General features: G+C 47.8%; 1 protein-coding gene across 4 annotated transcripts in view; it reads right to left on the reverse strand.

Moving 5' to 3' along the window:
* Window positions 1–14,773, reverse strand: part of RGS19 (regulator of G protein signaling 19) — a 98,357-nt gene that overhangs the window by 14,564 nt on the left and 69,020 nt on the right. For 3 of the 4 annotated variants that reach the window (XM_083507756.1, XM_083507755.1, XM_083507757.1), the window contains exons 2-3: window positions 7,046–7,192; window positions 5,016–5,155 (exon numbers count right to left, since the gene is read on the reverse strand). The exons of the other annotated variant lie outside the window; for it this stretch is intronic. In XM_083507756.1, coding sequence (XP_083363882.1) covers window positions 5,016–5,155; window positions 7,046–7,075 — 170 coding nt within the window. In that variant the 5' untranslated portion in view covers window positions 7,076–7,192. The remainder of the gene's footprint in view (window positions 1–5,015; window positions 5,156–7,045; window positions 7,193–14,773) is intronic. 4 annotated transcript variants of the gene reach the window in all.

Below are 14,773 nucleotides of genomic sequence, written 5' to 3' on the forward strand. Positions count from 1 at the left end.
TTCTGCTGCTGCTGCTGCGGTTTTATTGCAAGATTGCAATTTTAAGTGATGCAAGCTGCCTTGAGTGATCCATATGCATCAGAAGGGAAGGGTAAAAAACAACAAGTGTCTTATCAAATAAATAAATTCCTGCAGACAAATTCCCAAGGAAGGGTCCAGCTGCTCCACACTGGGAGAAGACGGGGAAATTCTGGGTAGGCCTCACGTTTGTGAACTGGTGAGCACAGATGGAATCTGATTTAATCAAAAGGGTTTAAAAATAGGGAACAATTTGAATTTTAGAAGCTCACATAAAGAGCAACTCCCCTCTGAGGAAAGGTTGCAGCGTTTGGGCCTCTTTATCTTTGAGATGGGAGACATCACAGAATTGTGGAGTTGGAAGGGACCCCAAGGGTCATCTAGTCCAACCCCCTGCAGTGCAGGAATCTCAACTCAAGCATCCCTGACTCGTGGACACCCAACCTTGGCTTAAAAACCTCCAAGTAAGGAGAGTCCACAACCTCTTGTGGGAGACCGTTCCACTGTCAAACAGCTCTTACTGCCAGAGAGTTTTTCCTGCTGTTGCGTCGGCATTTCCTTTCTTGTAACTTGAAGCCACTGGTTCAAATCCTACCCTCCAGAGCAGGAGAAAGCAAGCTTGTTCCCGGTGACAGCCGTTGAGATATTTGAAGATGGATATCATATCTCCTCTGTCTCCTCTTTTCCAGGCTCTAGTTATCTCCCGCTTGGACTACTGCAATGCGCTCTACGTGGGGCTACCTTTGAAGGTGACCTGGAAACTGCAATTAATCCAGAATGCGGCAGCTAGACTGGTGACTGGGAGTGGCTGCCGGAACCACATAACACTGGTTCTGAGAGATCTGCATTGGCTCCCAGTACGTTTCCGAGCACAATTCAAAGTGTTGGTGCTGACCTTGAAAGCCCTAAACGGCCTCAGTCCTGTATACCTGAAGGAGCGTCTCCACCCCCATCGTTCAGCCCGGACACTGAGATCCAGCGCCAAGGGCCTTCTGGCGGTTCCCTCATTGCGAGAAGCAAAGCTACAGGGAACCAGACAGAGGGCCTTCTCGGTGGTGGCACCCGCCCTGTGGAACGCCCTCCCTTCAGATGTCAAAGAGATAAATAATTACCTGACATTCAGAAGACATCTTAAGGCAGCCCTGTTCAGGGAAGTTTTTAATATGTAACGCTGTACTGTTTTTAACACTGATTGGGAGCCGCCCAGAGTGGCTGGGGAAACTCAGCCAGATGGGCGGGGTATAAATAATAAATTATTATTATTATTATATTACCCAACTCTTTTTGGTTTCTAGACTACGGTTACCAGATTTTTTTCAATAATTTGGGGACACTTTTTTTTTGGAAGCTGAGTAGCGACAGGGAGTCAGTAGTGGGGATGGTGAGGCAAAAGACCCTGGGCCCCAGCACACATGCATATTGTATAAAGGTGCAAAGCCCTTCTTTTGCACCCTGTGAAACATAAATGTGCAGTTTTTAAAAAACTGGGCAATGGCGTGCCACCGCCTGTGACTCCCAAGCCTTCCCTAATCTCCTTCCCCCTTTGTTTTGGCAGATCGGGGGAGGCCCGGGAGTCGTGGGCAGGCGGCTGTTGCCCAGTTTTTAAAAAACTCTGCGCATTTATCTTTCACAGGGTGCGAAAGAAGGGCTTTGCACCTTTTGCCTGGCAGAGAAACTGTGCGCTTTGCGCCCCTCCTGGGCAACGGCCACCGCCCGCAACTCCTGAGACTTCCCCGCTCTGTCAAAACAAAGGGAGAAGGGGGCAGCAGATCTGTCTGTCCCCAGTTCACCTTTGGCAGTGGCGGTGGCAGCGGGTAGCGAGCCGCTCCTGAAGCCAGCCAGAGCCAACTGAGCTACCAGGCTGGCTCCGGGCTGCTGAGACTGCCGCTGACACATTTCCCGGGGACACTAGACTTCTGTTGATGCAGCCTAGAATAGCATTAGCTTCTTTTTGCTGCTGCGTCACACTACATGGGGGCCAAATACAGTCCTCCAGGCCATGGGTATAGCCAGGATTTTTGCTGAGGGGGTGCAGGACCTTTGTGGGGGGGGGGGGGCAGAACTGAGCCACCTGCGACTTGATTGGTATTTTTATTAATTTACTTGATCTATGGAGGGGAGCAGCCCCCAGCTACGCCTATGCTCCAGGCTTTTCTACTGGGCCTTTGGGCTTTTCTGCAAGCCACACTCCTCTCCCCAGGCCACACACTTCACCAGCCCTGCTTTGCACCCTTCCTCGAGCGTTTCCACCTGGCTGAAATGTGCCCCTGAACTCTGACCACACCTCTTGCTCACCTGGGAACAGAGGACAGAAGTGTGCAAATGTCTGTAGGAAGTAGCCAGCTACAGAAAGGTAAATTTCACATTTGTCGCTTTGCTCACCCCCACTTTTGCTTCTGGCCCTGCCCATTATTGGCGTGTGGCCCCCAGAAGACTGCACGGAGGGGAATGTGGCCCTTGCACTGTGTGTGAATCTGAGAACGACAAGCGCAACGCAAACGGGAGAAGGGGCTCAGTGGCAGACTAGGGAAATCGCAGCATTTCCGAGAACAGATTGTGGGGAAATTCAGCCGTGCAGTATATCCTAAATCCAAAACACAAACACGTATCCGAACCCAAACAAAACTGAACATCCGAAGCTTCCAAGGGCCTCCGCACCCTGTGAGGCACAAATACCAGACCATCTGCTCAAGATGGTGTTTACACTTGCTTTGTTAAATACTCCTCCAATTAGCCACCAGCTATAAACAAAGCTTAAGCACATTGCTCCTCTGAAACGCGGCAGCTGAACATCAGGCAGCAGAGGGAGAGGGAACCTCCAAAACTTGCCTATAAGAAGAGACCAGTGGCCCATCTAGTCATAGAATCATAGAATCATAGAGTTGGAATAGGCCACAAGGGCCATCGAGTCCAACCCCCTGCCAAGCAGGAAACACCATCAGAGCACTCCTGACATATGGTTGTCAAGCCTCTGCTTAAAGACCTCCAAAGTAGGAGACTCCACCACACTCCTGGGCAGCAAATTCCACTGTCAAACAGCTCTTACTGTCAGGAAGTTCTTCCTAATGTTTAGGTGGAATCTTCTTTCTTGTAGTTTGGATCCATTGCTCCGTGTCCGCTTCTCTGGAGCAGCAGAAAACAACCTTTCTCCCTCCTCTATGTGACATCCTTTTATATATTTGAACATGGCTATCATATCACCCCTTAACCTCCTCTTCTCCAGGCTAAACATGCCCAGCTCCCTTAGCCGTTCCTCATAAGGCAGCGTTTCCAGACCTTTGACCATTTTGGTTGCCCTCCTCTGGACACGTTCCAGTTTGTCAGTGTCCTTCTTGAACTGTGGAGCCCAGAACTGGACACAGTACTCCAGGTGAGGTCTGACCAGAGCAGAATACAGTGGCACTATTACTTCCCTTGATCTAGATGCTATACTCCTATTGATGCATCCCAGAATTGCATTGGCTTTTTTAGCTGCCGCGTCACACTGTTGGCTCATGTCAAGTTTGTGGTCAACTAAGACTCCTAGATCCTTTTCACATGTACTGCTCTCAAGCCAGGTGTCAGGTCCAGGAACCTGTTCTCACAGTGGCCAGTCGGATGCCTGTGAGGAACCCAGAAGTAGGATTTGAACACGAGATTTGAACCCCTCCTGTGGTTTCCAGCAGCTGCTCATCAAAAGCATTCCTGCGTCAGACCATGGAGGCAGAACAGAGCCACCACCATAGTGATCAATATCCCTCCCCTCTATGAATTTGTCTAATCCTCTTCTAAAGCCATCCAACTTGGTGGCCATCACCACCTTCTGCAGTGGCAGGGAGTTCCATAGTTTAACTGTGATGAAGAACTTTCTTCCCTCTCTCCTGAACCTTTCAACGTTCACCTTCACTGGATCTCCCCGAGTTCTAGCGTTCTAGAGGAGTTAACCTTTCGTATTTTGCTTTTCGAGAGTACTCTGCCTTAGACTGCCTTGGCACTGTTCTAAGTATCCAAGCAGGTTTGCTAGGCAAGACATTTGAAAAATATAATTTCCAATAATATAAGAATGCATTCTGAAGGCTGCAAAAAAAAAAAATCTTTGCTTTTTTGCTGCGTGTTTGGGTTGTTAAAAGCAGTGGGGCGTCACTGCTGGAACAGAAAGTCACTGCATGGCTTGACAAAATAGGATGGGTTCAGTTAAAAGCCGTCTTTGAAGAAGCTTTTAAAAATATGCTGTATGGGATGTTAAATGTTTATTTCCCCCCCTGTTGTGTTTTAGAATGTATTTATCTGTAAGTTCTTCAGTGTAAGATCTGTTGGGTGGCAAGTGACTAATAAGTCAAATAAACGAATAGTGTTATGAGGGAGAAAAGGACTTCTCTATCCACCTTCTCTGTGCCATGAATTATTTCATAAACTGTTATCGATCTTACTCACCTTTTCCCTTAACGAAAAAAGGCGTAATGGCATAATAACCTATCGGCTTCCTCTTCCATAGTTTCAAACCAAAATTAGCTGACCCTGCCCATCATTGGTTCGGTCAATACCTATGATTAGACTCCTGCTAACTGCAGTGGGTGGGACGCGGGTGGCGCTGTGGGTTAAACCACAGAGCCTAGGACTTGCCGATCAGAAGGTCAGAGGTTCGAATCCCTGCGACGGGGTGAGCTCGGTCCCTGCTCCTGCCAACCTAGCAGTTCGAAAGCACATCAAAGTGCAAGTAGATAAATAGGTACCTCTCCGGCGGGAAGGTAAACGGTGTTTCCGTGCGCTGCTCTGGTTCGCCAGAAGCGGCTTAGTCATGCTAGCCACATGACCCGGAAGCTGTGCGCCGGCTCCCTCGGCCAATAAAGCGAGATGAGTGCCGCAACCCCAGAGTCGCCCAAATCTGGACCTAATGGTCAGGGGTCCCTTTACCTTTAACCGCAGTGGGCACCAGCCTCCACTGGCCCAGGCCCTATAACACAGGCACAGGTAGGCAGCGTCCAACCCCCCAACCCGCCCCAGTCTGTTCCACGTACCACGAGCAGCTGCAGCAGCAGCACCAGCAGAAGCAGCAGGGGTTGTTGCGTCGGTGGTTGCTGGCGCGTCGCAGTACTGTCGGAGAGGTCTCATGCTGGGACATTGGAAGGGGTCTCCCCGCGTACTCTGGCTCTGGGTACTAGGGAAGGAAGCAGAAGGAGGAGCGTGAGACGTCACACGGAGCAAGCCTGTTTTCTCCTGCTCCGGAAGGTAGGGCTGGAACCGACGGATTCAAGTTACAGTGGTGCTCCGCAAGACGAATGCCTCGCAAGACGGAAAACTCGCTAGACGAAAGAGTTTTCCGTTTTGGAGGTGCTTCGCAAAACAAATTTCCTATGGGCTTGCTTCGCAAGACGACAATGTCTTGCGAGTTCCTGCTGGTTTTTTCCCCTCCCCCCTTTTTTCTAAGCTGCTAAGCCGCTTATCAGCTGATCCGATCAGCAGATAAGCCACTAAAAGCCGCTAATAGCACTAATCCGTCAATGGGCTTGCTTCGCAAGACGAAAAAACCGCTAGACGAAGAGAATCACAGAACGGATTCTTTTCGTCTTGCGAGGCACCACTGTACAAGATTCCGACTCAACATCGAGAAGAACCTTCTGACAGTAAGAGCCGTTCAAAGGTGGAACGGACTCCCTAATCTACTGGGAAGGATTGTGGGAGCCCCCAGAGCTGATTTGGGGAGGGGGGGATTTGCGGGGAAACATGGGGGTAGGATAAGGAGGGGAAGTGCCACTGCACAAGAAGAAATTCTCCCGCTCCCAGACACATAGGTCATATTCACACCGTATGTTTAAAGCGCTTTGTAGGAAGCCACAACTGTTTAAAGTGGCTCTAAGTTTAAATAGTGCTTTAAACGTATTCTTAGGGCCTGTTTGTCACAGGCAGTACGAGCCTAGATGAATCATTGGTCTGACTCCTGTAAATCTAGCTGGTAACAATTCTTGCCAAAACTTCACCAGAGCTGAATAGAATGGTACGTATGATAGCACTTATATTCCACCTCTGGGGCTTTCTAAACTTACCATTCGTAGTGGCACAACCGCTGTTTGATCCAATGTTTTTGAGGGTGAATTTGTAGCTGACTCCCTGCACATTTGAGCACATGTTACTGCTATTAGAGGGCAAAGGGTTTTCCTTTCTATGATAACGACGGGTTCTGCCCAAATTGGAGAAAATAAATAAATCTGTGGCTGTAGTCACATCACATCCCTTAGGTATCTTTGTGTTCCTTCAGTCAGCAGAAGCCAAGAGTTTTTAACATGCACGTGGTGACAGCCCTTCTGCAGCTTTTCAAAACTTTATTCAGTGCTGAGTATTCTGGAATTCTAATTTTGTGGGAGCACAGGAGATTAGAAGAGGAACTATGTGTCTGCCTGAGCTACGACGAACCTTGCTATTGTGATGTAATGTTGTGTGCAGCTAATGTTTGCTGTCATGGGCAGCATTCTGGCTCAGGACCTTCAGCTTGATCCGCTGCCTCTCTCCTCTGAACCGAACCACAAACTTGCAGCTCGCACCAATCAGAGGGAAAGTGGTAGGAAACACATGCCTTCCAAACCACATCCACCAACCCCCCCACTCCACACAGGAAGTGGGACGATACTTGTACACATGCCATAAAAAATACTGAGCACCCATTCCTGTTCTTTCACAAAAGTCAGATTTTTTTAAATGGAAGAAGAAAAAGCTCCCCCTGGTTATACTACTCTGGAGTACTAGCTGAATAATGACGTCATGTGGCAACACGCTAAACATTTCCCCAAAAACCGAGTCGGTGGCATGAACGCTCCCGCTCAAATCAAGTTATGACGTCAAGGTGCTACGTAGCCAATCAGATTTGACTGTGTTCTGATGTCACCCGAGACCGTATGACCAATTCAGGAAGTGTTGTCTCACTCTTGAATAGTTTTTACCCCCTCTCGATGCAACGAAGGGGTGAAAGAAACCTCTAGAAGGGCAGCCCTTCCCAAGGTTGTCAGATTAACCCCAAGCCTGACCTTCCTGTAAGACAAAACCAGCAGCTCACCTGCTTCCCCACTTCATAAACCGCCGGCATGGGCAGTTCTGCTCTGCCGTTCTGGCCCACCGTGGCTGTTGTTTCTGGCCAAGGGCTGGCCACACGTCCCGTTGACACTTGCCCTTCCTAGGGCCCCTGCGGTTTATGGGATGGCACCTGTCGGAAGAGAAAGGCAACGCCCCATCAGTGTCATCACAGTGCAGTTTCTTTGCTGAGTTGAACCTCGCATACCAGAAAAGGAAGTAGCGTATTATCGTTTTTTAGTATCTCAACTTATCTCTAATGCCTGGGGGGTGGTTAATTTTAAAACCACAACACACACACACACACACACACACACACACACAAAATGAACCTCTGAAGCAAAGAGACTGATGATCCTGCTCATCACATGTAAAGAAGAGAGGAAAAAAAGGTGCTAGCTTGTTGTCTGGTATGCAACAACATGGCTTCGGATGCTCACTGGAATGAACATCCTATTCAAAGTCGCACTGCTAAACTACATCCTCACTTGAATATGCTTCCAATTCCCAATCTACTTCCTAATCCGTAAATGACACACGCCTACTATGTCTGCTCATGAATATAGGTCTCCTTAGCTGAATTGGTGGGAAAGAATGTAAATAACACAGTATTATTATTACATTCTGCTTATGTGTGGGGTGGACAGGAGTTCTAACCCAACCACACCTGGAAGGCCACAGGTGCCTCCATGATCCCTGGGCTGACCATGTTCACCAAGGACAGGACAGTGTTCTTCTACCCTCTGGAGAACATGATGAGCTTTACTCCAAGTCTTGGTCCTAGAGAAGTGTGGGCATGTGAGTGTGGTGGTCCCCCTCCCCACATTTTAGGTTGGAAGGAGGGCGCCATGACTGGCTTGGCACACTCCATGTCTTTCTTGGAAGAAAGGGAGGCGGGACATTTCGGTGGCTGATGCTCTGCAGAGGAACTTAGGAACGTAGCAAGTTACCTTACACAGAGACAGACCATTGGCTCACCTAGTTCTACATGATGTAAACCGAGTGGAAGAGGCTCTCCAGGGTATCAGACAAGGGTCCTTGCTAGCTTTGCCTGGAGAGATCGAACCTGCGACTTGCCTCTGCCCAGCCTTGGCCAAGTGGCAGCGGAAGGGAGGGGGCAGGAACCTGGCAAGGCAACTGCGGTTGGCCAAGGCTGTTGGCCAACTTGGTGCACAATTTTCCCACGCCGGCCTATGCGCAAAAAGAAATAAAGCCACATCCCTGTCCTCTGCTCCATAAGTGGGGAAGCTCAAAACCTGATGGCAGACCCATGATAAAGCACATTGCACTAATGTTGTTGTTTAGTCGTTTAGTTGTGTCCGACTCTTCATGACCCCATGGACCAGAGCATGCCAGGCACTCCTGTCCTCCACTGCCTCCCGCAGTTTGATCAAACTCATGCTAGTAGCTTCAAGAACACCATCCAACCATCTCATTCTCTGTCGTCCCCTTCTCCTTGTGCCCTCCATCTTTCCCAACATCAGGGTCTTTTCCAGGGAGTCTTCTCTTCTCATGAGGTGGCCAAAGTATTGGAGCCTCAGCTTCACGACCTGTCCTTCCAGTGAGCGCTCAGGGCTGATTTCCTTCAGAATGGAGAGGTTTGATCTTCTTGCAGTCCATGGGACTCTCAAGAGTCTCCTCCAACACCATAATTCAAAAACATCAATTCTTCAGCGATCAGCCTTCTTTATGGTCCAGCTCTCACTTCCATACACTAATAGAGATAAGTAAATGCTCCCAGGCCCTTCATGCGCAACACTGGTACAACCTGAAAAGTGTGACAGCTTTACAGCAATGGAAGGGGACTCTTTCCCCTGCAAACATTCTTCATCATCAAATAACCGATGACCTGCAGGTGTGGAAGTCATCACAGAGAGATGCTTCTTAAAGCCTCAGATACGAAGCATTTTAACAGAAGCCACTCCAATGGAGTTTACGGTATACCACAGCATCCTCACAACAACCTTGGAAGGTTGGTTAGGGTGGTGTAAATACGTTTGTTAAAAAATGAATAAATGGGTGCATGAAATTCCAGAGGTGTTAAGAACCCAACAAGAGCAGCAGTGCTGTCATGTTCTTTGCTGAGTCAGACCAACATAGAACTGGAATAATAATCAAGAGGGTATTTGGAGAAGTCACAAAGCCTACACAACAGAATCAGGTTCCTACAAATTTAGGCATCTGGAAACCTGGGAGTTTCCCACTCCTGTCTTAATGGGGCAATGCTGATTAGAAAGATAGACTTCTCGGCTGCACACATAAATGGGGCAGTTGCAATGATGGTCTTCCATACAGAACCTCTCATTAAAGGGTAAGGGGAGGGGGAGAGAGAGAGAGAGAGAGAGAGAGAGAGAGAGAGAAAGGGTATTTAGCTCTTACTATTCATTGCAAAAAACCACTTGGGACGGGATGTTTCGCTAGCCTCCTTTCCAGGAGCACAAATCTGTGGGCCTAAGCACTGATCGCGCAACCTGAGCAGCTCCATGGGCCATTTGCACATCCGACGCCCTCTGCTGCAACTTCGCCGCATGACCTTGCGCCACAGAGAGTGGCGCAATCGCTGGATTGTGCAGGCCGGAGCAGAATCTGCGTGGGACTAGGAACCGTGTCAGCAGCGGGGCAAGCCAGCCCCTGAGACGGCCAATTAAAAAAAAGATAAAGAACGAAAACTTCAAGTGGCTTGCTGCAGCTGCACTCCACACAAGACAAGACGAATCAGTCAGCCACCAAAGAGTCTGGGGTCAATGTTGGTCCCTTTAACTCCCTCCCTGTCCTTGCGATACTGATAGATGGAGGCTCCACGGTTGCTGAGCATTTCATGCATGAGATATTTTATAAATATGCCTAAAGTTTTTGAGCACGGGTCCAAAAATGTTTGTCTGGAAACATGGGTTTGTGCACCAGTTGTCCGATTTAGCGGAATCATATAATTGTGGAGTTGGAAAGGACCTCCAAAGATCATCTAGTCCAACCGCCTGCAATGAAGCTTCCTGTGAAGTGTGTAGGCCCTGGCAAGTCAAGCTACGTACAGAAAAGCCCTGGAGCTGGGCATGTTTAGCCTTGAGAAGAGGAGGTTAAGGGGTGATATGATAGCCATGTTCAAATATATAAAAGGATGTCACATAGAGGAGGGAGAAAGGTTGTTTTCTGCTGCTCCAGAGAAGCGGACACGGAGCAATGGATCCAAACTACAAGAAAGAAGATTCCACCTAAACATTAGGAAGAACTTCCTGACAGTAAGAGCTGTTTGACAGTGGAATTTGCTGCCAAGGAGTGTGGTGGAGTCTCCTCCTTTGGAGGTCTTTAAGCAGAGGCTTGACAACCATATATCAGGAGTGCTCTGATGGTGTTTCCTGCTTGGCAGGGGGTTGGACTCGATGGCCCTTGTGGTCTCTTCCAACTCTATGATTCTATGAATCAGGGTGGGGTGGGGATCTGTGGTCCTCCAGATGTACCCGGACTACAACTCCCATAATCTCTGGCCATTGGCCATGCTGGCTGGGGATGGTGGGAGCTAGAGTCCAGCAGAACCTGGAGGACCAGAGGTTCTCCAACCTGGATGTAGCGCTGGGAATGGGGTCTGTGCAGCACTCAAGATGTGGTTAGACTCTGTCTCCAATCAGCACCAGCCAGAATGGCCTTAATGTGTAGGGATGACAGGAGATGGAATCCAGAAACCTCTGACAGGTCGGAGATTCCTCGCCCTAGCCCTAAATGGTCATAAAATCATAGAATCGAAGAGTTGGAAGAGACCCCGAGGGTCATCTAGTCCAAACCCCTGCAATATATGAATCTCAGCTAAAGCATCCATGGCACATGGCCACCAACCTCTGTTTAAAACACCTCCAAGGTCCACCACATCCCGAGGAAGATTGTTCCACTGTCAGAAAGCTCTTCCTGTAATTTAATCAGAATCTCCTTTCTTGAAACTTGAAGCCATTGGTTTGAGTCCTAGCCTCCATCCTCCATGGGACAGGCCTTGAGATATCTGAAGATGGCAATCCTATCTCCTCTCAGTCTAAACATACACAGCTCCCTCAACTGTTCCTCATAAGGCTTGGTTTCCAGACCTTTCATTGTCTTGGGTCTCTCTAGCTCAGTCTTACCTACCTCAAAGGCAGTGGACTCGCCTTCACTGGGAGTTTTTAAGCAGAGGTTGGATGGCCCTCTGCCAGGGGTTCCTCAGCTGCGGTTCCTGCACTGCAGGGGGTTGGACTAGATGACCCTCGGGGTCCCTTCGAAGTCTACGATTTTTTGATACCCTGACCAAAATCTCCCCCAGCATTTCACTTGGGGCACCTGCTAGCCAAAACCTTACAAGCTGGATACACTAGGCACTCTAATTTTTTTCAATGTATTTTTATTGAAGATTTTCTTGATTTACAAAGGTATGTGCAATGTCTCTCTCTTGTATTTTTTTTTTCGTAACACATTTTTTTCTTTTTACAAATTGGTTTCATTTGTTGAGACATTAGGAAGAATAGGGGGAAGAGATGGAGGGGGGAAAGATGAGTGGGGTTGGGGGGTGATGTTTCCATTTTACTTAATATATGTGGGGTTTTGCATCAGCGTTCCTTGTACAGGTTCTCTGGTGTTCACTTGTGTTCCTTTGGTGTTGAGAGAGGTTGGGGTTGGCCTAGGGTGTGGCTGTTCATTTGTGGTTGGCTGTGGTGGTCTTTGTTTTCGTGTGTGAGTGGGGTGGGTGGGTGTTTTGGATCAGGTTAGCCATATTGATTTGTATGCTGTTGGTGGATTTTTGTCATTGTCTTGTTGGGCTGTGTATGTGATAAAGGGGAGCCATACCGGGGTGAAGGCGTCTTCTTCTATTTGTCCCTGTGTCAATTTCAGTTTATTGGTTAATTTTTCTAGTCAGGCTGTTTCCCATACTATTCGGTACCATTGGTCCATGCTTATTCCTGACATGTCTCTACAGTGTCTGGTTATGATGTTTCTGGCTGCTGAAAGTAGGTGGGTTATGAGTTCTTTGTGGTGTAAGTGGGCATTGTTGTCTTGGAAGATGTTTAGTAGAGCCATTTCTGGGGTGATTTCTAATACTTGGTTGGCTATTTTAAATATTTCTCGTATGACTGTTGTCCAGAATCGTTGGATTTTGGGACACTCCCACCACATGTGGAGGTATGTGACTAGGCACTCTATTTGAGATTTTAAGAGACAGGGACCTGTCCTGCCACTGGGCCATGGTCCTGGTATGAACAGCTGGCTGTGGAGCATTTCCCAGCTCTACTGCATTTGCACATGGGGCAGGGAGAGAGAAACGAACCGCTTTCCTCCAGTTTCAATGCTAGCCTTCTTGCCACTGCCTCTCCCTTTCATGCAAACCATCTGTAAAGCAGCCAGAGCCACCGCGACACAGAAACTCCAAAGCTGAGTCTAGACTCTCTCTTGCTTACACAATGCAGCACAGGCTGGGGGCATCAAACACGGGACCTGCCTGGTCATAGAATCATAGAGTTGGAAGAGACCACAAGGGCCATCGAGTCCAACCCCCTGCCAAGCAGGAAACACCATCAGAGCACTCCTGACATATGGCTGTCAAGCCTCTGCTTAAAGACCTCCAAAGTAGGAGACTCCACCACACTCCTTGGCAGCAAATTCCACTGTCGAACAGCTCTTACTGTCAGGAAGTTCTTCCTAGTGTTTAGGTGGAATCTTCTTTCTTGTAGTTTGGATCCACTGCTCCATGTCCGCTTCTCTGGAGCAGCAGAAAACAACCTTTCTCCCTCCTCTATGTGACATCCTTTTATATATTTGAACATGGCTATCATATCACCCCTTAACCTCCTCTTCTCCAGGCTAAACATGCCCAGCTCCCTTAGCCGTTCCTCATAAGGCATCGTTTCCAGGCCTTTGACCATTTTGGTTGCCCTCCTCTGGACACCTCTGGACACTCTGGTGTTCTGCTCCTTCCTCAACATCCTGCCAGTAACCTCGGCACGGAAGTCAATCAACACCTTCATATTTGAAGGTTCTGTCTAGGCCTTGCCAGCACCTCGGAAGGTGGTGGACTCTCCTTCCTTGGAGGTTTTCAAGCAGAGGTTTGGTGGCCATCTGCCGGATTCCTGAGCTCCAGTTCCTGAATTGATGGATCTCTGATTCCATCTCCCTCCCCACCAAATCTTTGCCAAGAAATTCCAAATCCCCCCATTGACATTTATTAAAAGCGAGCCACTCTTGTCATTTTGCACCACCTGCAGGATGTTCCCCATGTCTTTTGAAAGTTATTAGTAATTTATTAAAGTTATAACTTCCTGCCGTTCCTCCCAAGGGAGCCCAGGGCGGCATCAAGGGCTGAACCTGCATCCAAGACAGCACATGCTGATAAAAACTGGTTTTAGATTTACAAAGAAATAAATAAAATAGGGATGGTCACTTCTTAGGCCATGCTAATTTTAATACAGAAGAAGCATATTCTTTTCTTTAATTCATCGATGTGAAGCTTGAAATGAGGAAAAGCAATTATAGCGTAAATCATGCAAGTTCTAGAATTACTATAAATATGAAAAATGCAAGAAGATTCAATCACTGTATAGTATGGGGGGACGACAAAACTCATTTCTTACTTCTATAGCATATTGCTAAATAAATTGCAACAGACAAAAGGGTGGTCCTTCTTGAACTCATGTACATGGTATTAACTTAGTGTTTGGATTGTTTGTTATGAAAAATGCTGTTTTCAACATTGTATTTGGAATATACATGTCTTTTTCCATTGTATATAAAGTGATATAAATGACTGAAGTTTTTTTTTTAAAAAAAAAGACAGCACATGCTTTTGTGTTAATGCCCTCCTTATTCCATAAACTGTTACCAAAGTGGTATCAAGACCTTTTCCATTGCTCCCGTGATTGGTGGCTAAGGTGTTCAGTTTATACCTATGAATTCCACCACCACCCCATCAAAAAATTGTTGTATCCTCACCAAAACATCTCCTCTAGGCACCCCGGCCCTGTAGCTCAGGGCATCAGACAAATGTCTCTTTCACCAAATTTGCACTATGGGTCAACGATATTGGCCCCGCCTCACAAGGCTGTCACATGAGATAATAACATTGCCAAAGCACTGAAAGGTGCTTGATAAAACTACAATGACGAATGCAAAACGGCTGTTGGCAAAAACAAGCCACGCTTCCGCTTGGACCCAAAACAAACAGGATGTCAAGATCACCTAACTCAGGCACCTTATGGTAAACCTTATCTATTCATGGCATCGGCTTCTGAGAACAGGGCTGTTTCAGGGGACGACTCTCAGCTGGATGAGAAAACTTCAATGCGCAGAATAAATGAAGGGGGAAAAAAATACCCGTGCCACCAAATGTTAGGATAAAAAGGCTTAGCTTGGAATCCTGTTATGCAATTCTGTTAACATCTGCCAAGCTGACGACAAACTCTGTGGATTCCCTCTGCGGCTACGTTAATATCAAAACCAGACACATGCTCCCATGAATCCCAGGTGCTTGCCTCACAGAATGTATTAACACCACACAGCGAGAAGCCGGAAACCAGGCCAATTCAGCAAGCACAAGGATGTGAGCTGGGAGAAAGGGGGTGGGAATTAGCCAGACCACACCGAAAGAAACAGATGATGGCAATTAGAAATCGGATTGGGATTTGGAAAAAACAAAAACTAGCAGAGCTGTAAAAGTCTGGGATCATCTCCCTGGAACAGCTGTGGAATAAAGAACCTCAATGCACCC

Source organism: Podarcis liolepis (genome assembly GCF_965112155.1).
Source record: "Podarcis liolepis genome assembly, chromosome: 6".
NCBI classification, from domain to species: domain Eukaryota; kingdom Metazoa; phylum Chordata; class Lepidosauria; order Squamata; family Lacertidae; genus Podarcis; species Podarcis liolepis.